The 24,598-nt window shown below is 46.3% G+C and overlaps 3 protein-coding genes across 9 annotated transcripts in view; 1 reads left to right on the top strand and 2 right to left on the bottom strand.

The window, feature by feature from the left end:
- ADAM17 (ADAM metallopeptidase domain 17) overlaps positions 1 to 8,221 on the top strand; it is a 68,141-nt gene extending 59,920 nt beyond the window's left edge. For all 3 annotated transcript variants that reach the window (XM_031654928.1, XM_003908253.5, XM_031654929.1), the window contains 5 exons: positions 2,200 to 2,330; positions 3,139 to 3,217; positions 3,955 to 4,043; positions 6,090 to 6,140; positions 6,710 to 8,221. In XM_031654928.1, coding sequence (XP_031510788.1) covers positions 2,200 to 2,330; positions 3,139 to 3,217; positions 3,955 to 4,043; positions 6,090 to 6,140; positions 6,710 to 7,051 — 692 coding nt within the window. In that variant the 3' untranslated portion in view covers positions 7,052 to 8,221. The remainder of the gene's footprint in view (positions 1 to 2,199; positions 2,331 to 3,138; positions 3,218 to 3,954; positions 4,044 to 6,089; positions 6,141 to 6,709) is intronic.
- Positions 8,222 to 8,518: 297 nt separating this feature from the next.
- Positions 8,519 to 22,416, bottom strand: IAH1 (isoamyl acetate hydrolyzing esterase 1 (putative)). 3 transcript variants are annotated; one of them, XM_003908255.4, is made up of 6 exons: positions 22,286 to 22,416; positions 20,972 to 21,024; positions 18,663 to 18,811; positions 15,608 to 15,769; positions 12,531 to 12,649; positions 8,519 to 8,966 (listed from the first exon to the last, which is right to left on the bottom strand). In XM_003908255.4, exons 1-6 carry the CDS (start codon positions 22,364 to 22,366, stop codon positions 8,784 to 8,786), a joined length of 747 nt encoding a protein of 248 aa, XP_003908304.1. In that variant the 5' UTR covers positions 22,367 to 22,416; the 3' UTR covers positions 8,519 to 8,783. The 3 variants fall into 3 exon arrangements, with proteins under 3 accessions (XP_003908304.1, XP_009181925.1, XP_017802764.1); XM_009183661.1 differs by lacking the exon at positions 22,286 to 22,416 and adding an exon at positions 21,894 to 21,911; XM_017947275.2 differs by lacking the exons at positions 20,972 to 21,024; positions 22,286 to 22,416 and adding an exon at positions 17,914 to 18,032 and having other exon boundaries at positions 18,663 to 18,789.
- A 1,411-nt stretch (positions 22,417 to 23,827) lies between these two features.
- The window catches only part of CPSF3 (cleavage and polyadenylation specific factor 3), a 50,930-nt gene continuing 50,159 nt past the window's right edge, over positions 23,828 to 24,598 (bottom strand). For all 3 annotated transcript variants that reach the window (XM_003908254.5, XM_017947273.3, XM_017947274.2), the window contains one exon: positions 23,828 to 24,011. In XM_003908254.5, coding sequence (XP_003908303.1) covers positions 23,910 to 24,011 — 102 coding nt within the window. In that variant the 3' untranslated portion in view covers positions 23,828 to 23,909. The remainder of the gene's footprint in view (positions 24,012 to 24,598) is intronic.

The following is a 24,598-nucleotide window of genomic DNA, read 5'->3' as shown; positions in this document are numbered from 1 at the left end:
TGCATGCAGATCCTGGCTCCTCCACCGTACGTGGGAGTCCTGTCCTGTTGGTGTTTCTTCTTGCTGCATTTTCAGGCCATATGGCAGGCTTTGAGGTGGGAGAGGAGGGAATTTTATTGTGGGGGAGTGAGTGAGTAGGTAGAGGTGTGTCCTAGCTGTCCTCTGCTCCATATCATACAAACCACGAAAGCAGCAGTAGCTATCTACATTGGCATGGAACTAGGACACTCCTGCAAGAACTCAACCAGAGAGAGCTGATTCCAGGATCTGACCCCACTAGATGAGGATTTTTGCAGTTATCAAGAAGGCGGAGTCTGCTCCCCTCTGATCTCTTAGAGCAGCCTGGGGCAGGAGCCTCTCTCCTGCTGGCCTGTCAGTTTTCCTTAGGTTTCTGCGCTGTTTTGGAACTCCTGGGTTTGAGGGCATCCTCATGCACTGGTCAGGGACTGGCTGGACTCTGCTTCCCACCCCACTTAAACCATGGAGCATATGGGAGTCAACGAAGGAGTTCTGTTGCTTTCAAAATAGACAAAGAGCCAGGTGTGGTGACTCACACCTGTAATCCCATCACTTTGGGAGGCCGAGGTGGGTGGATCACTTGAGGTCAGGAGTTCAAGAGCAGCCTGGTCAACATGGCAAAACGCTGTCTCTACTAAAAATAAAAAAATTAGCCAGGTGTGGTAGTGTACACCTGTAATCCCAGCTGCTAGGGAGGCTGAGGCAGGAGAATTGCTTGAACTCGGGGTGTGGAGGCTGCAGTGAGCTGAGATCGTGCCACTATACTCCAGCCTGGGCGACAGAGCAAGACTCCATTTCAAATAAATAAATAAATATAAATAAATAAAAGACAAAGAACCCAGTAGTTAAATCACTGGGTTGGAAGCTTACCATCCATATAGTTGAGTAAGGAACTCTTCCAAGTTCAAAAATGTGTAGGTAAAGAAGATAGGTTGAGGGCAGTGTCTCACATCTATAATCCCAGCACTTTGGGAGGCCAAGATGGGTGGTTCACTTGACTCAGGAGTTGTTTGAGACCAGCCTGCCAGCCTGGGCAACATGGTGGAACCTCATCTCTTAAAAAAAGAAAAAAAAAGAAAAAAAAAAAAGATAACACATAGCAGGTGCCAAATAAAAAAATCTGTTGTGTTGAATGGCAAGAGGCTTGGGTTGCTCTGGAAGCACAGAGCCCGACACAGTAAAAGCCCAAGAAATATTTTATAAATTAGTGAATGATGGAAAGGTTTTCTTTTTTTTTTTTTTTTTTGAGATGGAGTCTCACTCTTACCCAGGCTGGAGTGTAGTGGCACGGTATCAGCTCACTGCAGCCTCCGCCTCCCGGGTTCAAGTGATTCTTGTGCCTCAGCCTCCTGAGTAGCTGGGACTACAGGCAAGCACCACTACACCTGGCTAATTTTTTAATCTTTGGTAGAGATGGGGTTTTGCCACGTTGGCCAGGCTGGTCTCGAACTCCTGGCCTCAAGTGATCCGCCCACCTTGGCCTCTCAAAGTGCTGGGATTACAAGCGAGAGCCACTGCTCCCGGCCTTTTCTGAAAAGGTTTTCTTTTTGCTTGTTTTTGTGTTCTAGTTGATTTCTTTCTTCTCCTAAGTATAAATATGGTTTAATTTTCTGGCATTTCTACCATTCCTGTGTATACCCACATGGCTCACAGATGCCCAGTGACCTGTCAGAGCTGTTCTTGGTGGAGGAGTTGTGGAGCTTTGGCTGTAGGGCTCATGCCCCGGGGTCACTTAGCTCTCCACCCAAGGGTGGACAGCTGTGTCCCAGCTGCTCTCGCTTTCAGGGAGCCAGTGTGGGCCCTGAGGGGCACACTTTAGACTGAAAAGCCAAGGACTGAAGTGGGCAGGGTAACAAGAATGTTGGGACAAAGGGAAACATTTAGAAGAGCATTGTGAGAGGCTTGAAGTGGAGAGAATAGTTAGACTTTTAAGAGACGTCTTTCATCTAGAACGGATTTTTCTCTGTATTTTTTTTTTTTTTAAACCTTGTGGCCTCTGTCACTGAAGGCTGAGGAGTGTGACCTCAGAAACTACTCCTTGGTGCGGGCTATGGATAGTATTAGCTATTGAAATAAAAAATAAATGTGATTTCTTGCCTCTTTGGGACCATGGTCAGGGAGGAAAGAGGAGACAGGAGGTCTCAGAACAATCCAGCTGTCAATGCGTGTTCTCTGTTCCAGAAACTGACAACTCCTGCAAGGTGTGCTGCAGAGACCTTTCTGGCCGCTGTGTGCCCTACGTCGATGCTGAACAAAAGAACTTATTTTTGAGGAAAGGAAAGCCCTGTACAGTAGGATTTTGTGACATGAATGTGAGTATTTATGTCCAGCTTTTTCTGTAACAGCCAGATAGGAAGTTTTTATTTTGTAAGTACTTGATTTTGCAAATAAAAAGAAATCAAAACACAAAGGGGGCTACATCCTTCTGGCCCATTGTTATCTATGAGTATTACTTAGGAGGAGAAGACAGAGTGCTTTCAGGTCCCTGCCTGTAGTTTCCTTCCATAGTGGGAGGCTTCGAGCCCAGAGACTGAGAAGGACTGGGGTGGGGACTTTATGGTAAGGTTGGTTGGTTTTAGGCAGTGGGTCCTAATTATGTTTTCCTGGATTACTTACAGAATTGACTAAGATTGCAAAATTATTCAAGGTGTGATTTTGAAACAGGTGCTGAATGAGTAGGAAAGACGTAGAAGACTGCTTGACTGACTTAAGCCAGACCCTTTTGTTCTCTAGAGAAGCATAATTTTTCTCATGCAGAATGATGGGAGAGGGTTTCAAGGTTTAAGAGTCTTCACAGGGAGTCTGGCTGTGTTCTTCACTGTCCACTGTGTATGTGTAGAGTCCTTATTGGAATGCCTCATCTTTAGCAAACTGGTTTTCTTGATTTTTGTCTCCTGGTAATTCTAAATCACTTGTTAAAATGGACTAATTATCAAAGGGTTAATGACAGCATGTCCTACTTTCTGGGGTACTCATTACGCTGAAGTTATTGCCTTGTGTCAAAGATGGGAAAATGTTTGATTTTAATGAAGCCCTTTACATGTCAGTTATTTTTATAAAGCTACATTGCTTCTGAATACATTGTGTTTGGGAATGATGCTGTATGTTTTTTCTTCATAGGGCAAATGTGAGAAACGAGTACAGGATGTAATTGAACGATTTTGGGATTTCATTGACCAGCTAAGCATCAATACTTTTGGTAGGTGATTTCCCCAGATTATTTACTGAGAGCTGAGTTGATTTCTGTGATGACATTAGAAAAGTGTGCTTTCAGAGTGATATGCTCTAATTCTGCAGTAGAAGGTGGAAATATTCACTACTTTTGTTATGAAACAACTTTGTTGGCTAGAATAAAATGAACTCATAGATAGTCTGTCCCCGTGGAGCTTGGAGGCACAGATTTTCTGACAAGGGAAATAAAGTCAAAATATTGGCTTCCTTCTTTACCCAAAAATATACATGTGACTAGCATAAGCATAGTTTAATGCTATAGACTGAATCCTGCTTGATGTAAAAGTGGGCCTCATATTTTGCAGAAGCAGGCAAAATCATGTCCTCATGATTTTATCATGTCCTCACAGGTCCATAGTTTAATCACAAATAATATCCAGGTAACAAAAACTTTGTCTTCTTAAGCATTTACTGGTAGTAGCAGTCTATATGATTAGTTTGTTGACACAGTTACTCCAGGTAGCATGTTGAATATTCTGCAATCTCTTCCTATCAGCTAGTATACGAGGGCTGTTTCTTTAAAAGCACTTGGTAAGGAGAGATGGTCTGGTGTAATATAGGCAGCACGGACACTCTTCTCAATACTGTGTCGGTAGGAGTGTCTAGCCAGCAGCTCTGGCATATGATGGTAATATCCGAACAGCGTTTCACTTTAGATTTGTGAAGTACTTGGTCAAGACATTCACTGTTTGGAATTGTTCACAGGAAAGTTTTTAGCAGACAACATCGTTGGGTCTGTCCTGGTTTTCTCCTTGATATTTTGGATTCCTTTCAGCATTCTTGTCCATTGTGTGGTAAGTCACCAACTTTTAAGTAATTAAATATTTAAATGTTGATCAACTCCAACCATGTAATCTTTGGAAAAGATAAAACTTGTTCTTAGCAAAGTCTGGGCTGGTATTTCCAATAACTTTGGTGTTATTCCTAGGGGAACATGTCTTATAGAAAGCTTAACTAACAGTCTTTAAAAAAAAAAATACTATTTGGCCGGGTGCGGTGGCGCAAGCCTGTAATCCCAGCACTTTGGGAGGCCGAGATGGGTGGATCACGAGGTCAGGAGATCGAGACCATCCTGGCTAACACGGTGAAACCCCGTCTCTACTAAAAAATACAAAAAACTAGCCGGGCGAGGTGGCGGCGCCTGTAGTCCCAGCTACTCGGGAGGCTGAGGCAGGAGAATGGCGTGAACCCGGGGGGCGGAGCTTGCAGTGAGCTGAGATTGCGCCACTGCACTCCAACCTGGGCAACAGAGCGAGACTCCGTCTCCCAAAAAAAAAAAAACAAAACTATTTTTGTGTGTTGGTGTTTTAATATATAAATTTCTTAGGAATTTTATACTTCTAAGCCTAGGAGACTGTTTAACTGGATTTGTCCAGGTCCTTTGATGAGTAAAGCCCTTAATTAAGGGCATTTCCAGGCTGACTTTGTTGCAATAGAGCAAATATCAAACTTCGGCATTTCAGATGTTCCCCATATATCATATAGATTATTGGCAGCAGATGGCTATGTCTTTAGCCTTCTGCAGAAGTAGGATGTAGGGACTGGGGCCCAGCTGTCATATAGAATATTTACATCTTCCCCAAAATGTAGGAGTAAGCAGTCTTTTCTGTTCTCATTCAGAATCAGTAACAGCTACAAGTTGAATTGGGCTTTGACTAAGGAACTCCTGGTCCTTTATAAATTTGAGGCCCCTTTTCATAACTGTTCTTACAAATCCATTCACTTGCATCTGTGGGGAATGGGGATTTGTCTGCTGTAGAAATGAGAAAGTCAGACCCAGGCTTCCAAATTTCTTTTCCCAAACTCTTTCATAGTGGCCTTGCTATGAGCATTTAAAAATTCCAGCACAACTCTGATGACAAAGGAGTTTTTCCTGCTGCCTTCCTTTCCTTCCCTGCTGGCTTCTCCTGCCTAGGGGCCGTCTCACAGAGCAGCTCTTTCTCGGGGTGGTGAGCATGATGGGTGTAGGGAAGAAGATCTCTAGGGAGCACTTCTGCTGAAGAAAGCTGAAGGTGATGTGCTTGGCTTTGACAGATGTCTCTGGATGACAGTGCCATCCATCATGATTGCTTTTATTAGAGGATGGAACCTATTTTGTTTACAGGGAAGTTGCACACGTGGACAAGGCATGACCCTTGATTTCAGAGCAAAGCCTCTGACAGGAGGGAGGGCCATGGCTTGTTTCTGGCCATAGAATACATTGATGGTATCCAGACAGGAAGCCTAGTCCTGGACAGAGGTCCTTGCCCTTTGTTGCCTATTATGCTTCAGCCACAGGCAGGGATGGGGCAGCAGATGGCCATGTGGTCAGCCTTCTGCAGAAGTAGGACGTAGGGATTGAGGCCCAGTTCCTCCAGCAGAGCATGGTCCACAGAAACTGGAGACAGCTAAGAAGAGAGTGAGGCCGTGGGCCAGGGCAGTGTGAGGGAGGCTGTAGGCCCAGCCACCTAGGTCTTCCTACCAGTCGCCCTTCCAGTCAGTGCGGTCCTGGTGTATCCAGCATCTGGGACATTTGTCATTTACATGCATAGGAAGATGCCCTTGTTATTCCCCTGCCCACAGAGGGATAAATTTCTCAGAAAACATAGCACTGAAACCTTGCCTCTTTATGTACTTAATGCCAAAATGTATTTCCTTTGAGTGCAAAGCAAACACTTCTAGACTGGTGGCATAACTAAAGCTTGGGTGAGAAATGGATTATCTGTTGAGCCTGCTATCCTACAACTCAGGTTCTAAGTTCTTCAGTTAGTGTTAGGAATAGCCTGTGAGGAAATAGTACTCACTAACTGAATTGCATTTGTAGGGAATGACCTTTCTTCTTGCTCTTCCTTTCTTTCTAGGATAAGAAATTGGATAAGCAGTATGAATCTCTGTCTCTGTTTCACCCCAGTGTAAGTATACCATATGAAAGGAACACAATCTTCGCCTGGTCTTTGAGGCCCTGTTAGGCAAAGACCTTCAACTGACCCAGCAAGGCTTTCATTGGCTGATGGGAGGTCATGCTGCCGCAGGAAGGGGCTAGGTTGGAATGTTTACCCTCCTGACAACAGTGATGGTGAGCTTTCATCAGTCGCATGGATGGAGATTTAAAGAGCTGTGCTGTCCCCTTCCCAAGCCATAAGGAGCAATTTAGCCATTCAACACTTAATATTTTGAGATCAGTCTCTTGGGATCTTAGAGAGGTTTGAATCCTCTTTTGGGTCTTCAAATGGCAAGTTTTCAGGATGCTTAAAAGCTAGTAATTAGTTTTTGCCATTAAAAGTAATGTCATTAATTACTTTTGCACCAGTCTAGTATTTTTTAGTCACTTCTTAGGTTGAATGAGCCTCACCTAGCACTTTTTTAGCAAGAGGCATCACAGTACCAACAGAATTAAGAGGCTGTTTGATGGGTAAGGTTGGAGCTGTGAGGACCTCTGGTTAATCTTTTATTCCCATCAATTGAACCCATGTCTTTGCAGAATGTCGAAATGCTGAGCAGCATGGATTCTGCATCGGTTCGCATTATCAAACCCTTTCCTGCACCCCAGACTCCAGGCCGCCTGCAGCCTGCCCCTGTGATCCCTTCGGCACCAGCAGCTCCGAAACTGGACCACCAGAGAATGGACACCATCCAGGAAGACCCTAGCACAGACTCACATATGGACGAGGATGGGTTTGAGAAGGACCCCTTCCCAAATAGCAGCACAGCCGCCAAGTCATTTGAGGATCTCACGGACCATCCGGTCACCAGAAGTGAAAAGGCTGCCTCCTTTAAACTGCAGCGTCAGAATCGTGTTGACAGCAAAGAAACAGAGTGCTAGTTTAGTTGTGAGCTCTTTATAGATTTGACCTACAATCACAGCTTACATTTTGTGAAGATTGGGAAGTAAGGAAGTGACTTAACAGCAGATGCTGGTCATGTGTTTGAACTTCCTGCAGGTAAACAGTGCTTGTGTGGTTTGGCCCTTCTCCTTTTGAAAAGGTGAAGGTGAATCTAGCTTATTTTGGAGGCTTTCAGGTTTTAGTTTTTTAAATATCTTTTGACCTGTGGTACAAAAGCAGAAAATACAGCTGGATTGGGTTATGAATATTTATGTTTTTGTAAATTAATCTTTTATATTGATAACAGCACTGACTAGGGAAATGATCAGTTTTTTTATACACTGTAATGAACCGCTGAATATGAGGCATTTATTTGTGAAGACAACTGGAACACAAGAGGGTTTGCCTTTTTCTAAAAACAAAGGAGATAAATCTAGTTCTACATTGTCTCTAAATTATGGGTCTATTTCTAGTTACTACCCAGAGTTTTTAAGTAGCAGGGAAAATATACATCTAAATTTAGAAATCATTTGGGTTAATATGGCTCTTCATAATTCTAAGACTAATGCTCTCTAGAAATCTAACCACCTACCTTACAGTGAGGGCTATACATGGTAGCCAGTTGAATTTATGGAATCTACCAACTGTTTAGGGCACTGATTTGCTGGGCAATTTTTCTGTGTAAGTATCTTCATGTATCCCTGTTACTGATAGGGATACATGCTCTTAGAAAATTCACTGTTGGCGGGGCGCGGTGGCTCATGCCTGTAATCCCAGCACTTTGGGAGGCCGAGGTTGCACCACTGCACTCTAGCCTGGGCTACAGAGAGAGACTCTGCCTCAAAAAAAAAAAAAAAAAAAAAAAAAATTCACTATTTACAAAACCTAGAATATTTAAAATACAAAGATTGCCTGTTTTCAAACACTAGTGAATAAAAGGGTGAAATATCTTAACAACAACAGGTTGTTTTGAATAGGCTGAGGTGTGATGAGACAGAATACTACCTGCCCTTAGGGTTGGGGGCTGTCTCCACAAGCAGATATTTGAATTACTCTTACTTTATTGCTGCAGGATTCTGGATGGGCTGCATTTACTGTGTGAAGGATTGAAAATCATTAACCTGAATTCTGATTTCTATAAATTGCCATTAAAAGCTTTTTCCCCCTAAGAACTGGAATGTGCTCACCAGCTAAAACATTTTAACTTGTAAACTTTGAGGGCAATTAACCAAGCCTGTGACTAATCATATCTCCTCCCATCCCCCATTTCCAAGGACATTTGTTACTCAGATACTTGTTATACTAATACTTGAACTTGTACCTTATGGTATTTGCCATCTTTTAACTAGTCATGATATTCTTATACTTTACACTTTTAGAATTTGATACAAGGTGAGTGGGGTGTGTGGGTGTATGTATGAGTGAAACTGTTCTCAAAAGAATGTAAGAAAACCATTTTTATAAAATTGTGACTTAAAAAAAAAAAAGTCTTTACTTCATTTATAGAATTAACAAGCTGCTCAGGGTGTATTTTGTAGCTATAGCACTGATACCTGCATTAACAAATACTGTCAAAACACAATGGACCTAAGTACAAAACTTCCCTGAAAAATCCTAATACTTTTATTATCAGTGGCAAAGGTTTAAGCCTGAGGAAAAAAGGGTACCTCTATGTATTGGCAACTTTGAGTTCTGTAGATTAACAAGCAGACTTGGGTCTCCTGTGATTGGCTAATGGTCTCCATCTCCCAGCAGACTTAATTCAGGTTTTGCTTCTGCTACATCCCGCCAGTAAGGAAGCAACAAAGGCAGAGAAGAGACCTTCTTCTCTATCAAAGGCCAGAGATGCGAGAACAAAAATTCATTCCCCTTTGGAGACAAATGTAGTCCATCTGATAAATAAGACGAGAAGTCCTAGAAGGGAGAGAAATTGGTTAAAGGTAGGTAACTGGCCAGGTGTGGTAGCTCACCCCTGTCATTCCAACACTTGGGGCCAAGGATACTGGAGGACAGGAGTTTGAGACCCTGTGTCTATAAAAAATTTAAAAAATACAAAATTCAGCTGGTTGTGGTGGCAAACACCTGTATTCTCACCTACTTGGGAGGCTAAGATGGGAGGATCACTTAAGCCTAGGAGTTCGAAGCTACAGTGAGCGGTCATCGCACCACTGAGCTCCAGCCTGGGTGACAGAGTGACTGTCTCCCCCCTCCCCCACCCCCCCAAAAAAAAGCGGGGGAGGGAGGGTAGAACTTTTCTAAATGCCAGCATGTACCATTCTCTCATTTGTGGCCCTGCGACAAAGATCACCAGCCCCTTTCATTGTAGGCATCTGACCAGAGTCGTCTTGGACTACAGTAGCACTGATGTGCTATTTACATAGGTGTTTGAACACACAGAGAACCCTTACTAGTGCTGTAGTGCTATCTCCATATTATAGAATTAAGTTTCATGAAAGTCACTCACCATTAAGTGAGCTGGGACCTCATTCCAGGTCTTCTGAGTCGTATGACATGATTCTCAGGTTATTTCAAAGAACCTTAACAGGTAAATATGGCCTAGTAACGCAATCAGCAAAAAATGAAAAATTTGGTATTAGGAGTGTTCAGGGGCCCCATGAGTCAATATTGTTTTTGACTCTAGGCAGGTTTTGAGGTGGAAAGAACTTGTACCATCTAACGTGGAATAGTAATTGCTGGGACACGGGAGTCCAGTCTCCCTCCCGCTCCCCTGAACTCAAGAGTATATATGTATTTTTGGAGACAGGGTCTTGCTTTGCTGCTCAGGCTGGAGTGCAGTGATGTGATCATGGCTCACTGCAGCCTCAACCTCCTGGGCTCAAGCGATCTTTCCAGCCTCAGGTCCCTGAGTAGCTGGGACTACAGGCACGTGCCAGCATACCTGGCTAATTTTTGTGGTTTTTGTAGAGATGGGTGTCTCATTTTGTTGTCTAGGCTGGTTTTGAACTCCTAGGCTCAAGCAATCCTCCCACCTCGGCCTCACAAAGTATTGGGATTACAGGCATGAGCGGCTATACCAGGCCCTGAACTCAAGAATTTTATCCATACAGCCATTTCTTTCTTGGGGAAGAATCTTACTAGCCAAGAGCTCTGTTAGAATCTGGGTGGCCAACTAGCTTACGTGACTTTTCTGTTTTTTGAGCTGGAGTCTCACTCTTGTTGCCCAGGCTAGAGAGCAATGGTACAGTCTCGGCCTACTTCAACCTCCGCCTCCCGGGTTCAGGTAATTCTCCTGCCTCAGCCTCCCAAGTAGCTGGAATTACAGGTGCCTGCCACCACGCCTGGCTAATTTTTGTATTTTTAAGTAGAGATAGGGTTTCACCATGTTCGCCAGGCTGGTCTCAAACTCCTGACCTCAGGTGATCCACCCGCCTCGAGCCTCCCAAAGTGTTGGGATTACAGGCATGAGCCACCGTGCCCGGCCCTATGTGACTTTTAATAGACCAGAAATGTAGATGCTATCATACAATACTAGCACTTCTTCCTCGGCCTTGGTTTTCTCATCTAGACAGCTGGAGATGAGATGATCTCTAAGGACGACCCTCCCAGTTTTTTTTAGATTGAAAAAGACATGTGAGCAAAACTAGCCCCGTAGTTTGTGTTTCCTTTCCTCGAGTAGCATAACTTTTCTACATAATCTAAGGTGGAATCTTAGACAACAGAACTCTGGATGTTGACCCCTTTGGCACTCAAGCCGCCAAGGCCCCTCCTGATCTGGGAATTCTGGAAGGTTCCAGTGCACTCAGGGTTTCAGAGGAAGACTAGAAGCCTAGGGTCCAGATTTACTTAGGTTCTCAGAGCCTCCAAAGGTGACTAGTGACTCAGCATCCACGTGGTGGTATGACTTTCCCACTGGTGACTATTTTCCCTATTGCAGATGTGTAATAAATGTGTAGGTCATTGGAAGGATTGGTATGGATTAATATTTAGGGGAGAGGGAAAAGTTGGCACTTGGGTTAGTGATTCTTGGTTCTTTTCTATGTTGCTTTGTCCAAGTAGCCTAAACCTAACAGCTAGGAATAGAGGAAACCGGTGGGGCTGTGAGTCTTCCTGTTTGTCCAAAGAGCTTTCCGCACACTGGATCCTTCCTTCCCCTGAGTACTTCAAATATCATCAGTCCCATCAAAGCTTTCTCTCTGGATCCCAGCACAGCAATGACATGGCCTTTCATGTGCCCTGCTGAACAAGCTCTTTACAAAAGAGTAGTGCAAGGTCACAGAAAAATTTAAAAAGACCAGTGCCTGTCTACCCCTCTTCACCAGTATCTGTGTGGAACCTGAATGTAGCCGTACCTTTCCTCACCCGAACCTCTGGCCACCACTGACCTGTTCTGTCACTGCAGTCTTGCCTTTTTTTGTAGGGGGTGGGGTGGGGTGAGACAGAGTCTCCCTCTGTCCTCCAGACTGGAGTGCAGTGATGTGACCTCTGCCTCCCGGGTTCAAGCGATTCTCATGCCCCAGCCTCCCGAGTAGCTGGGATTCTAGGCGCCCTCCACCATGCCCAGCTAATTTTTGTATTTTTAGTAGAGACAGGGTTTTGCCATGTTGGCTAGGCTGGTCTCAAACTCCTAAACTCAGGTGATCCGCCTGCCTCGGCCTCCCAAAGTGATGGGATTACAGGTGTAAGCCACCGCGCCCGGCCCAAGTCTTGCCTTTTTGAGATACCAAACAGATGGACTTATGTAGTATGCAACCTTCAGAGACCAGCTTCCTTCCCTCAAACACCTCTGAGAGTCACCCACATTGCTGTGCATGTCAGTCCGTTCTCTTTATTGCTGAGTAGTATCCCATTCCACGGACACACCAGTTTCCCTATTCATCCACAGAAGGACACTGGGGTGCTTCCAGCAGGCAGGAATAATGCTGCTGTCAACAGTCACACCCAGGTTCTGTGTGAACCTAGTTTTCATTTCTCTGGGGCAGATAACTCAGGAGTGGACTGCCAGGTCCTCCCTAAGTCTATGTGTGACTGCATAAGAAACCAGCTGTCTCCTGAGTGGGTGCACCATTCTATGGGACCTGCTTTTTACCTTTTATATTTGTGCTTTCAGGCTTTAAAACAAAGTAACTTAATTAGAACTACGTATCTCCCACCGTTTTATATTAGCCAATACTGTATTTAAATTCATTGTTTTACCTATTAACAAGTTTTAGCTTTCTGCCATTCTCTATATGAAAGAAGAACTTGGCCTTGATGTTCATAAATATGAACCATGTTTTGCTCATTTACACCACTGTGTACTAACTCCTAGCCAAGGAGCCTGGCTGAATAAGCTGCTGGGCTTGTGACCGTCCTGAAACCTCCATTCCTCCCCTCCCCCAAGCCTTTTTGTTTTCATTGGCTTAAAGGGATGACTGTCTTAGCTAAGCAGAGCCTTTCTAGGGAAAGCTGCTGCACACACACCTGGTTTACTTCTGTGTGATCCTATTTAGCCCAAGAGGACTGAGCAAGCCACCATACCTGGCTGTCCTGCATCAGGGTCCACAGGTCAAGTACGTCAGTCCCACAGTCTTGGGCCACTTGTAAACACGCATTGGCATATTCACCAACAACAGAGTTCAGGCGATTTAGTTTGCAACCTATTGAAGAGAAGAAATTGAGGTGGCAGTTGATAAACCCAAGTGCTGGCCCTTGTGTAAGTTCTACTGCACTCATCTAGACAGTTTCGAAATGCCATTAAATATTGACCCCACTTGGGCCAGCCCCAGGGTTTAGGGTATATGTTGATGAGCCTTGCAGGTTATTGGTGTGCTGCTCTACCCAGCAGAGGACAAGGTACAGTTGGAAGGAGCCGCCTTTAGTGGTAACCAGAGCCTTCGGAAGCGCCAGGGAGGATGATGTTCGAGAGGACACCTTGAACAGAGGCACAGAGGCAGAAAAGGCCCAGGAGGGCTGGGCTGCTTGGAGAGTGCTGGCTGCAGGAGCTGGGCTGGGGGCGGGTAAGGTCTGCACTGGTAAGAAATGCCAGGCCATGGAAGCTGAATGCTATGCTGACACCGCTGGCTTGTTACATGAAACAGCTGCACCGCAGCACAGCAAAATCATTTGTAGGCCTCAGACAAAGAGATCTACATTTTGATGCCTACAATTTTTACTAAATAGCTGTGTGCCTGAACAGCTTGCTTGACCGTCCTGAAGCCTTCTGCATCCTTATGATGACAGTGCCTACCTAGTTGCAGGAATATTGACAGGATTAAGAGACTAAACTCCAGCAAAGCAACTAGCACAGAGCTACTGAGTGTATCTAACAAGCGCAGGCTGCCTCATCCTCCCAGGGAGCCGCACCAGGGAAGGCTGGAGTGCAGTATCTGGGGATTGTGCTAGGTTGGTTTGGAGGGTGGGGCTGGGGCTAGGGGAGAAGGCTCAGGAGGCTGCAAACGGGACAGTGAGGGCTGGCAGGAGGTGGACTACAGAATGGTATTAAAGAGAAAGCATGAGGTTATGGGCAACTAGAGGCGGGCCACAGGAAGACCTATGCTGGCCCAGGCTCTACGTCACAGAGATCTATTCACCGGCTTTCATACTTGGGATCAATTGTTTATAAAATTCACCTAGATTATAACTAGCTACCCCATTCCTACAAAAAAAATTTAAAAATTAGCTAAGCATGGTGGCACATGCCTGTGGTTCTAGCTACTTGGGAGGCTGAGGCAAGATGATCACCTGAGCCTAGAGGTCGAGGCTGCAGTGAGCTTGGAGCAAGCCACTGCACTATAGCCTGGGTGACAGAACAAGACAGTCTCAAAAAATAACCAGCTGAATCTCTAGTGGACCAGTTATCGAGACCCCTCCTCTACCTGCTTTGCCCATCGCTGACCTTTTAAAAAGTCTGCACTGGGCTACATTCAAGGCTAGAAAGGGGAAATGAAATTAAACATTCAGAACTTCATATATACTATTTTCCTGGGAAACAGTAGACAAAAAGTCGTCTGAACAACTTCTGTGGACCGTGTTATGTAACATTTTTCCCTTCTGTTAAAGCCAAGACGACACTGCCCCCCAATCAGTTATGGCTGCAGGCCCAGAAGCAAGCTGGGGGTCTGCAGTTGTCTCCAGTGGAGCTCTGTGGGCCTTAAACACCTCCCCTGCAGAACACTCTGGTATTTCACAACAATAGGGCCCGTCTGCCCTGATGTGATGCCCAGAGCCTACTGTCACCATGTCCCACCGGCTGGGGTTTCTCCCCAAGTTTGTCTGTGCCTCCAGTGTGTGGCACCCCTTGACATACGCTGTTTGTGACTTGAGAATGCACTGGATCCTCCTCTAAGGATGACAGGCCCTTTGAGAGCAAGCGACATAGCTACAACCCAACTGAACTGTAAACTCGTGTAACAGTAAGGACTTAGCTCTGAAGTCACACTTCCTGGATTTGACTCCGGGTTCTGTTTACTGGCTGTGTGATCTTGGGCAGGTTCTGTCTCAGCCTCTCCAAGACTCAATTTCTCCACTGGTAAAGTAGGGACAGTAACAGTCTTCCATAAAGCTGTGGGATGCGTGCTATAGTGTGTATAAGAAACATCTGGAAATGGGCCCAGAAATCTACCTAAAAATAATAGTTAACTTTGAGTCAGACCATACTTTGAGAAATAGCTGTTCTGTGTTACAAAACCAATAATTTGTCCTAGAATGTTGAGTTCTGGGTAGCTTAGAAAACTTCCAGGCCAGGCGTGGTGGCTCAAGCCTGTAATCCCAGAACTTTGGGAGGCTGAGGCAGGCAGATAACCTGAGGAGTTCGAGACCAGTCTGGCCAACATGGTGAAACCCGTCTCTACTAAAAATGCAAAAATTAGCCAGGTGTGGTGGTGCACACCTGTAATCCCAGCTACTCAGGAGGCTGAGGCAGAATTTGCTTGAGCCCAGGAGGCTAAGGTTGCAGTGGGCCGAGATCATGCCATTGCACTCCAGCCTGGCTGACAGAGCAAGACTCTGTCTCCAAAAAAAAAAAAGAGATCTTCCATAATGCACATTTTCAACATTAACATTCAGCTGACCCTTGAACAACACAGGTTTGAACCGTGAAGGTCCACTTATGTGCAGAGGTTTTTCAATCAAAGGTGGATGGGAAACACAGCACTTGAGGGATGTGAGACCCAAGTATATGGAGAGCTGGCGACTCCTATCCGATCATTCCTATCCCAGCTTCACGTGTGCCAGGAAAAGCCCCAGGTGTGGACTTGCAAGTCAAGGCACATCAGCCCCCAGGCCCAGCCCCCACAGAGCACCACAGCTCTGCACAGTTGTCAGTGGCCTTCATGTGCACCTTGGAGCCTGGCAAATGTAAAGGTCAGCAGATGCCAGGCTCCCGGTTCCCTCCTGACCATCCAAAGCCAGAATCCCTTTTCTATGTCAAAAAAGGTCTCAGGTATGACATATTGGAAGCTATACTTTTATTAATTTTGGATGATTGAAAACAGACTGAAATGGACATACTGAGCCCATAAGAAACACAAGCCCCAGGCAGGAAACCACTGTTTTCTCAGAGTTCTTCCCTCAGCATTGCTATCCAGATTTGCTGAGACTGGCTGTGGTTTGTTTACCTTGTATGATGCACTCTTTTTCCCAGGCTGTTTCACAAAGTGGGGTCGGCGTGATGAGAATGACTCGATTCTCAGGGATGTCCACAGACTTCAGGTACTGCACCATGCTCTTTAAATTCGCAGCATACTCCTCCAGGGGAATGTGCTGCTTGGGATTCTCATCTGCTCAAGAGAAACAGGAGTACTCAACCATGCATATTGATTATAAGTGACCATTCAGGTGAACACACTTCTGCAAATGCCTGTTATTCATGATGTCACTGGGGGATTGTTTAACACCAAGGACACAGAAGGTTTTCTCCTTAATGAATTGAAATGTATAGTTCTTCATAAAACAAGACTTCAAAGGCTCTAACTAGGGGCACTGTAAGTACTCTTGTCTTTTCATCACTAGTATCCAGATGGTTATTAATTACGTTGAATTTGTAAAGAAATTAAAGATCCCAGCCTGTTGAGTGAGACAGCCTAGGTTCAAATCCTGGCTTTGTCACTCCTCGCCACAGAACCACGGACACTTAGCCTTTCTGTACCTCATTGGTAAAATGGAAGATGGTAATAGGGTCTCCCCTCCTAGGACTGAAAATCAAAATAGCTAAGAGTTTACAGCACTGAGAGCAGGTGCCTTCACAAAGCAAGCACTCAGTCTAAACAAATGGCACCTATGACGACTACTACTATTACTGCAAAGGAGTATTTTCTAGACAGGCTCTCACTGAAGTATTATAAGGGTCATTGTATACCATTTGCTAACCACATGTAAGTACAGTATCAAGAAAAAAAAAAGTCACCAATGATCCTACCACCCAGAAAACCACTGTTGGCATTTGGATGTATATCTTTCCAGTCTTTTCATGAATATATGTACACTTTTACAAAAATGAGTTTGCACTGAAGATTATATTCACACTGAAGACTTTATATGTTGCTTTTCTCTATAGATTGTTTTAGAGACAGGTTCTCGCTCTGTCACCCAGGCTGGAGTGTAGTGTGATCACAGCTCACTGTAACCTGGAACTCCTGGGCCCAAGCAACCCTCCCCTCCCAGCTCAGCTTCCTAAGCTGGGACTAGCCGGGACGAGCATGCATCACCACACTTGGCAAACTTTGTTGCTGTTGAGACAGAGTCTCACTCTGTTGCCCAGGCTGGTCTCAAACTCCTGGCCTGGCCTCCCACTGTTGGGATTACAGGCATGAGCCACCATGCCTGGCTCACATAACATATTATGAGCTTTTCTGTGTCCCTAAATAGTCCTCAAAAAAATGGTATTTAGTTGTAGGGTGACCACACGATGTTCGTTTCCTTACTGTACAGCTTCTAATCTGCTGTTATAAATAGCAATACATGGCCAGGTGCGGTGGCTCACGTCTGAAATCCTAGCACTTTGGGAGGCCGAGGCAGGTGGATCACCTGAGGTCAGGAGTTCGAGACCAGCCTGGCCAACATGGCAAAACCCTGTCTCTACTAAAAATACAAAAATTAGCCAGGCGTGCTGGCAAGCACCTGTAATCCCAGCTACTCGGGAGGCTGAAGCAGGAGAATCATTTGAACCTGGGAGGTGGAGGTTACAGTGAGCCAAGATCTTATCACTTCATTCCAGCCTAGGCAAAAGAGCGAAACTTTCTCAAAAAAAAAAAAAAAAAAAAAAAAAAAAAGAGGCAATACACAGAAATCTCTGCACATACATCTGGCTGCGTATCTGAATATTTCCTGAGGCTGAATTTCTACACGTCGGCAGTCCCTTGGCGCATACCGCCTCACAGCTTTCCAGAGGATTACAAGCTATTCTCTCACCAGGAACGTAAGAGTTCCAATCTTATTTCATGCCTGTCAGCTATATGTATTACTGCTTCATGTTGCTTTACTCCTATGAGTCAAAAATCAAAATACCTTGTTTTAATTGACATTTTTTAAGTTTTCACACATTTTCAAATATGTATTTGCTGTTAAATTTCTCCTTTTATCTGTTCCTGTCCTTTGCCTATACTTTCTATTGGAGTTAGTATTTTTCTTATTGATTTCTACACTAAAGACATTACTCTCGTCTGCCACATTTTTTGGATATTTTCCTTAACACACATCATTTTCTTTTTCAGTTTTTTCCTAGCCTAAGCTATTTTAAGTTTATTTTGTAAACCTGTTTTTCCTCTGTGGCTTCTTCCACTGCTCTTATACTTAGGACATGTTTTTCCTTTTCCTAAATTTGATAAGAACGCATCTTTTTAAAAAATTCTGTTTTGAATTTTCTTACGGTTTTTGGTACAAGATAGAAAGTGAAGATTAATTTCTTCCCAAATAGAATGGTTACCGTGCAGGGTCTCCCGATGCCTGTAATCTAGATAATCTTTCTCGCAGGCAGCAAGAATTCCTCTTACTGCAGCTGTGTTCCTTCATGTCCAGCCTCAACGCAGATGCCTCCCAGCATGCCTGTGAACAGCAGACCACACCACTTCTGTGGCACAAGTAGGGGCACAAACGAAATTTCTGGAAGATGACTACCTCACTTCCCAAAACAAAGGCTGGTTTTTGTTTATAGAATGCAGAAGGCTTTTTTCAAGAGTAGAAAGGGAAGAAAGGCCTCTTACACAGCTAGCTTTCCTCTAGTCACAGCAGCAATTCTTCAGCAATCAGAGACCATCTCCTTTTCCAAACCCACACTCAACCGCTGCCCAGGATTCAAGCCTAACTGAGGTCAGGGTGGCTGCTCCCGAGACACCCTCCCTAAGACACTCCACCAGCCGCATCAGTTCTGCTGCCACATGCATCAACTAAAGAGAAAAACATTACAAACCTAGCATAGCACTAACAGACTAGAAAATATTTAAGTGTTTGCAAGATTAGGACTGCCAGCAACCGAGGCATGTAGAAACCAGGTCGAGAATAAAATCCACCAGTGTTAAAGCCAGGAATACATATAAACTCAAGGAACTCATAAGCTTGGCAAAACTGTATCTATTGGGAGAAAGTAAACAGTTGAAAAAAGTATATTAAATGTAAGTTTGCTGTAACATAAAAATGATTAAAAGTGAGCTAGAAGAACATAAAAAATGCTTTTACCTTTTAATGCACTGTCATTGGCCCCAAAGAAAATTGTAACTGCTACTGGGATGTCCAAGCTATTTCCTTTCCTGATTAATCTTGGAAGGATAATTTTGGCCCATCTGGTATTGTAACCTGAGAATCCACGATTCAGAACATCACATTTTCTGAAACGAAAAATTTTAAAAGATGAATTGTGGGCAAGAAGTGTTTATGGTCCCAGTAACCAGCCTTTAGTGAGGGTGTGCTCTCTGGGATTCTGAGCCCGTCACATGTCTCTAAGCCACCCCCAGGTTTCACTTTGATAGGAGCAAGAACATAGTTGAAGCATGCTAATCTTAAGCCTTTCAAAGATATACGTAAATACGCCATACTCCTCCATGAGAGGAGTAATTTTATATAAAGGGGCTGTGATGAAGTCTACAGCCTATTTGACTTCAAGCATGGTATAGTGGGGTGCTTTTAAAATGGAGTTCACAAAAGATAATCTCAGCAAGTATCTCAGGTAAAGTCACGAATATCCTGGAACTTAGTTTAGTTTATATTTAAATAGTCTATAGAATATTTGAGATTTCTGGTTTTGATTAGTTTTAGTATTCATTGTGTTTCAACTTAAACCGGTTCATTACTAGGCTTTTTGTTTCCTTCTTAAAAATAGTTGGATTCACGGTACTGTAGGTGTAATGGGGGGGAGGGAAAAGCCGGGTTGTCTGGATTTATTCTTGGCTCCATCTGTGACTAGGCGTGACCCTGAGCATGCTGTGAGCCTTCCTCACGTGTCAAGTGAGGAGAACAGTTAAGGAACAGGAAGTAGGTTTAAAACCCCTCAGAGAATACCAGTCACATAAGAGGGACCCTTGTTTTCTTAGTCTTGGTAAAATGATATGATTTGGGATTTGCTTCAGAATAATCCAGAATAATCCATAGGAGGAGGGATGGATGGGCTCATTTCACTCTTTGCTTCTGTAGATATTTAAAGTTGTCCATAAAGTTTTCTTAAAATGACTCCTGGGGTTCAATTTACGATTAGTAAATCAATATGGTTCATCTTGGTGTCTTCACATTCCCATATGTGCATAACCAAGCCGAGAAGCCAGAGCACTCGTGGAGAACTGCAGGCCGCCGCGCTAGGCAGTGGGCTCCAAAGCAGCACAAGGGGACACTTTTTATGACACTACTCAAAGTTCTCAGGCGACATTTATAAACTGGAGAACATTAACCAAAACTCAGCCTTCCTTCAAAGTGAGATTGCTTTTGTCTGTAATGATACAATGGTGACAAGCCATTTTACAGAGTGAAATCACGATACGTTACAATGAAGTGCTGGGCTGGGTGTGGGGGCAAATGCCTGTAGGTCCCAGCTACTCAGGAGGCTGAGGTGATGGTGGCTTTAGCCCCAGAGGTGGAGGCTGCAGTGAGGCCTGATCACAATGCTGCACTCCGGCCTGCGGGAGAGTTGTCGAGCGTCTGAGCCCAAGCTAAGCCATCATAACCCCTGTGACCTGCACGTATACATCCAGGTGGCCTGGAGCAACCGATAAACCACAGAAGGAATGAAACAGCTAGTTCCTGCCTTAACTGATGACATTCCACCATTGTGATTTGTTCCTGCCCCACCCTTATCAATCGACCTTGTGACATTCCTCCCCTGGACAGTGAGTCTCAGGAGCTCCCCACAGAGCACCTCGTGACCCCCTCCCCTAACAATAACCACCTTTAACTGTCATTTTCCACTACCTCCCCAAATCCTACAAAACTGCCCCAGCCCATCTCCCTTTGCTCTTTTCAGACTCAGCCCACTTGCACCCAAGTGAATCAACAGCCTTGTTGCTCACACAAAGCCTGTTTGGTGGTCTCTTCACATGGACGCATGTAACAAGAGTGAAACCCCGTCACAAACAAAAACCATCAAAACCCAAAATAAAGTGCGGCAGAATTGTGACAAGGTGAGTCTCAGTAATGGCAGCACTTCAAAAAATAAAAAAAGGCAAAGTAGCTTCCTACCAGTGTGGCATGGCAGTAAAACCGCAAGCTCTGGGATCACAGCAGCTGGACTTAGATCTGTCTGCCGTTGACCAGCAAAGAGGCACTGGCCATTTACTTGATTTGTCGGAATCTGCCCAGCCATCAGAGCTCAACCCTAAAATACCTAATTGGTCAGACTGAGTGAAGACTAAATTTTTTCAGTTCCTTCTCCTATATATGATTAGGGAAGGCAAGCAAAATTAACAAAGGAGAAATGTTCTGTTCAGAACTATCCATCCGTAAGATGGATCCCTAAGACATTTTCCATCTGCAAGTACTCAAGTATCGGAAACCACTCTCACCTGACCAGCTTGTCAGCCAGCGATGCTCCCCATCCACCCTGCTGGAAGGAAAACTGGAGGAAGAAAAGCCCATTATTACTAATGACTGTAACGGGGCATCTCAGCAAGGGCAGCTCTGATTGGCAACTTCTGTTTTCTCCGCACTCCCTTCTTGGCTTTGATTGCCTGTGAGGCATTTTGGGGATTACAGGTAAGTACACCTGGCAGCACTTTAGCAGAGGGGTATTTTTCTCCATCAAAAGCTAAACAGCCTGTAATCCCAGCACTTTGGGAGGCCGAGGCGGGCGGATCACATGAGGTCTGGAGTTCGAGAGCAGCCTGCTCAACATGGCGAAACGCCGTCTCTACTAAGAATACAAAAATTAGCCCGGTGTGGTGGTGCACGTCTATAATCCCAGCTACGTGGGAGGCTGAGGCAGGAGAAACGCCTGAATCCGGGAGGCAGAGGTTGCAGTGAGCCGAGATCGCGCTACTGCGCTCCAGCCTGGGCAATAGAGCGCGACTCTGTCTCAAAAAAACCCGGGGGGGGGGGAAGCCAAACAGAAATCTAAGTTCAGGAAATAAAGTCAAAGGTCAGTGAGGAAACTGAAGGCCATGCCGCCTCACTGCTGTGCAGGTTACCGGGCTGAGGATGAACACTTTTTCATACACATTCCCATGGAATTCGGGAAGCCCCGACTGCCCCATATGCCTAAAACTAATGTTACCAGTTACGGGCGTACACAGAAAACCCGGTGAAGCAAGTCCTAAGAGGAGGACACACGCAGGAATGGCCTTTCTACTCCCTCCCCGAAGTAAGAACCTGCATTTAGAAGACCGTTCCCTTCACGGGAGGTGAGAGGATCTTGGATGAAGGGATGGTCCTTTTCTACCTAATTCGTGAAGGCATTTTACTTCCAAGGTCAACCCCTAACGGCCCCACCTGTGCCCGCAGGGAGTGCGGCGAGCGGGTTCACGGCGCCTCCGCCCGGAGCCGACCGCGGGGCCTCCGGGGACACAGCGCGCGGTCGCCCTGAGTCGCTCACCGGGACCCGGAGGGGAAAGGCCGCTGCCCGGGAGGGCGCTGGGGGGACGACCGCGCATCTCGACCCGGTGGGAGGCGGCGAGGGGCGGGCAGCGCGGCCGGGTCCCCTCGCGTCTGTGCCGGGAGCCCTCAGGCGGCCACCAGGGGACCCGTCGCTCCTCCGGGGTCGCCACGGGCGTGGCCAGGCCTCCGGCCCAGCCGTCTCAGGGGCCGAAAAGGACGGCGGGGAGCCTCGGCAGCGACCCCGCAGGGAGGCCGGGGCGGAAGGCCGAGCCTCGGGGCGGCGGTACCTGGGTGATGGAGTCCCCGAAGAGCAACAAGCGAGGCCAGAGCAGGGCGCTCCCGCAGCCCGCGGCCTCGCACAGCGCCATGGAGCCGCCGGTCGGGGCGGGGCGGAGCCGCCAGCCGGGAAAGGCGCCTGCGCAGTGGCCGCCCGTGGGTTCCAGGGGCAGGGCTCGTCCGGCACCGAAGCGGTCACTTTGGTGAGGCACAAAGGTCGTTGCCTCTCGGACACCGGAGGCCGTTTGCAAGAAGCTTGGCCTCCGCGCTTGTTCACTCACAGCAAGGCTGCCCCCAGGGAATCCGAAACCCGCGTCCCGCCGCGTGGTTCCCAGAAGAAAAGCGGTTCTGGGCCGCCCGAAGCGCACCCCGCGCTCCGCGAGTGCAGGTGCGTTCGGCAAAGGGCAGGAGTGTGTCCGCAGGACGCGCGGCGGGAACCACAGCTGGCCCTCGGTGGGGCGGAGGGCTGCTCCAGGCCCCCCTGGAAGAGGTCGTGGGGTGCGGGCGCGGCCTCCTGCGCCGGGCGTCACTCTGGAGGGCCTGTAACACCCAAGAGGGCGCAGGCACTGCGGAAACCCTGGCAGTACCTCGTGGTTCTGCGAATGATAAGGGAAAGCAGCTGCACGTTCAGTGCGCGCGCAGCCGCTTTTCTTGTTCCCGCCGTTGGGTGGATGCGCGGATACAGAACCCCGCGGACACACAGCACTGAGTTACTTCCAAGGGATTCGTCTGTTAAAACGTGGTTGTAATGCAACGTTCTTACCTCAACTGTGCAGTGAAGTTCGGCGGCCGAGCTAAAAACGGGTGGGAAGGATGCCTTGAAATCACAGAGCTGTAGATGAATAACAGAAGGGCCAGGGGAGCCGGCGCAGAGACCGACCCCGCTCCCTGGGTCGGGGCGATGGGTATAGAGCACGACGCTCTTTAGGTTACTCATCCCAAGCTCGCTTGGATCACCTGGGGGAGCTTTATAAATAAGATCCAACCAAAGGCCCTCACTCCAGCCGACTAACTCACCTCCTGTTAGCAGGACTTGGGTACAGGTGCACTTGTAATGCACCCCACGTGATTCCCACGGGTAGCCCAGATTGAGAGGCCCTGCTAGAGGAAGCAAAGGTGCCTGGACTTCATCTTTATCACAAGGACTTCATTAAGGCCTTCAAGCAGCTGAGGCCCGAGGCCAAGTCTGTTCCAGGAATCAGCTGTAGGGGAGGAGGAGGGGGCTGCAGGAATTCCGAGGGGAGAGAAGACTTGGGCTCGAACAGCAGCAGTGGAGATGAAGACAGAGATTCAAGTGCTACTTAGAATCCTTATTATGAACTCAAATTGGTTACCCCATGGGAGAGGGTAACCAGCAGCGGTTGCTGTGGGCAGATCTTGATGGTTTCGATGGGAACTGCACATATATGCCTGGAAGAAGAATCCATAAATTCTAAAATAATGGGCAGTTTATTTAGTAGTTAGTTCTAGAATAATGGACAAATTAGTTGGCAATTTAGCAGTATTCAGGCTGTTGGAATAAAGGCCATTTGACATCAAAAGTAAACAGGCTCCCCCAGAGAAACGAATGCATTTTATTTTAGGTAACAGAAGTACAGTCCAGTATTTTTTAGAAGTTCATATACAGGAACAGTCTCAGTGAACTGGCGTCAGGGCCTCGTACAGTCTCTGTGCAGCCAGCTCCACCATTTCTCGGAGGGATTCATCATCTTCGCTTCCCTCTTCACATTCTACAGTCTGCAAGTGAGGCACAAACAAGACTGTGTTAGCATTAAGTCTATAATTATATGGAAGATAAATGAATACTCTTAAAAAACCATCATCTCATAAAAAATTAGCCAGGTGTGGTGGTGTGTACCTGTGGTCCCAGATACTCAAGAGGCTGAGGTGGGAAGATCACTGAGCCGGGGAGGCTGAGGCTGCAGTGAGCTGTGATTGCACCACTGCACTCCAGCCTGGGCGGCACAGCGAGACCCGGTCTCAAAATAACAAAAAGAACAGCCATCTCTGTGGGCAGAGGTCACAGTGGGACTGATTACCATGAAACAGAAGGGCCGCCCTACACACTTGTGGGCGTGCAGTGCTTCCTGACGGCACGATGGTCTGAATTAGTGATGATTTGATGCAGGGGGAAAGACTGGGGAAAAGTCTAGTAAACTACATTTGCATCAGAGCCCACATTTTGATCCAGTAAATGATACTCCAGGGAAGTTCATCTATGCCACACAAATTACTTGGCAAGGAATGGATGTGGCTATCTACTCAACATTTGGTATTGAATTTGACTGAAAATCACTAATAATCTTCTAGTTACTTCGTTTTTG

The sequence above is a fragment of the Papio anubis genome, chromosome 14 (genome assembly GCF_008728515.1).
Source record: "Papio anubis isolate 15944 chromosome 14, Panubis1.0, whole genome shotgun sequence".
In the NCBI taxonomy this organism is placed as follows: domain Eukaryota; kingdom Metazoa; phylum Chordata; class Mammalia; order Primates; family Cercopithecidae; genus Papio; species Papio anubis.
The sequence above is the reverse complement of the archived record's forward strand: the minus strand, read 5'-3'. Positions and strand labels throughout refer to the sequence as shown.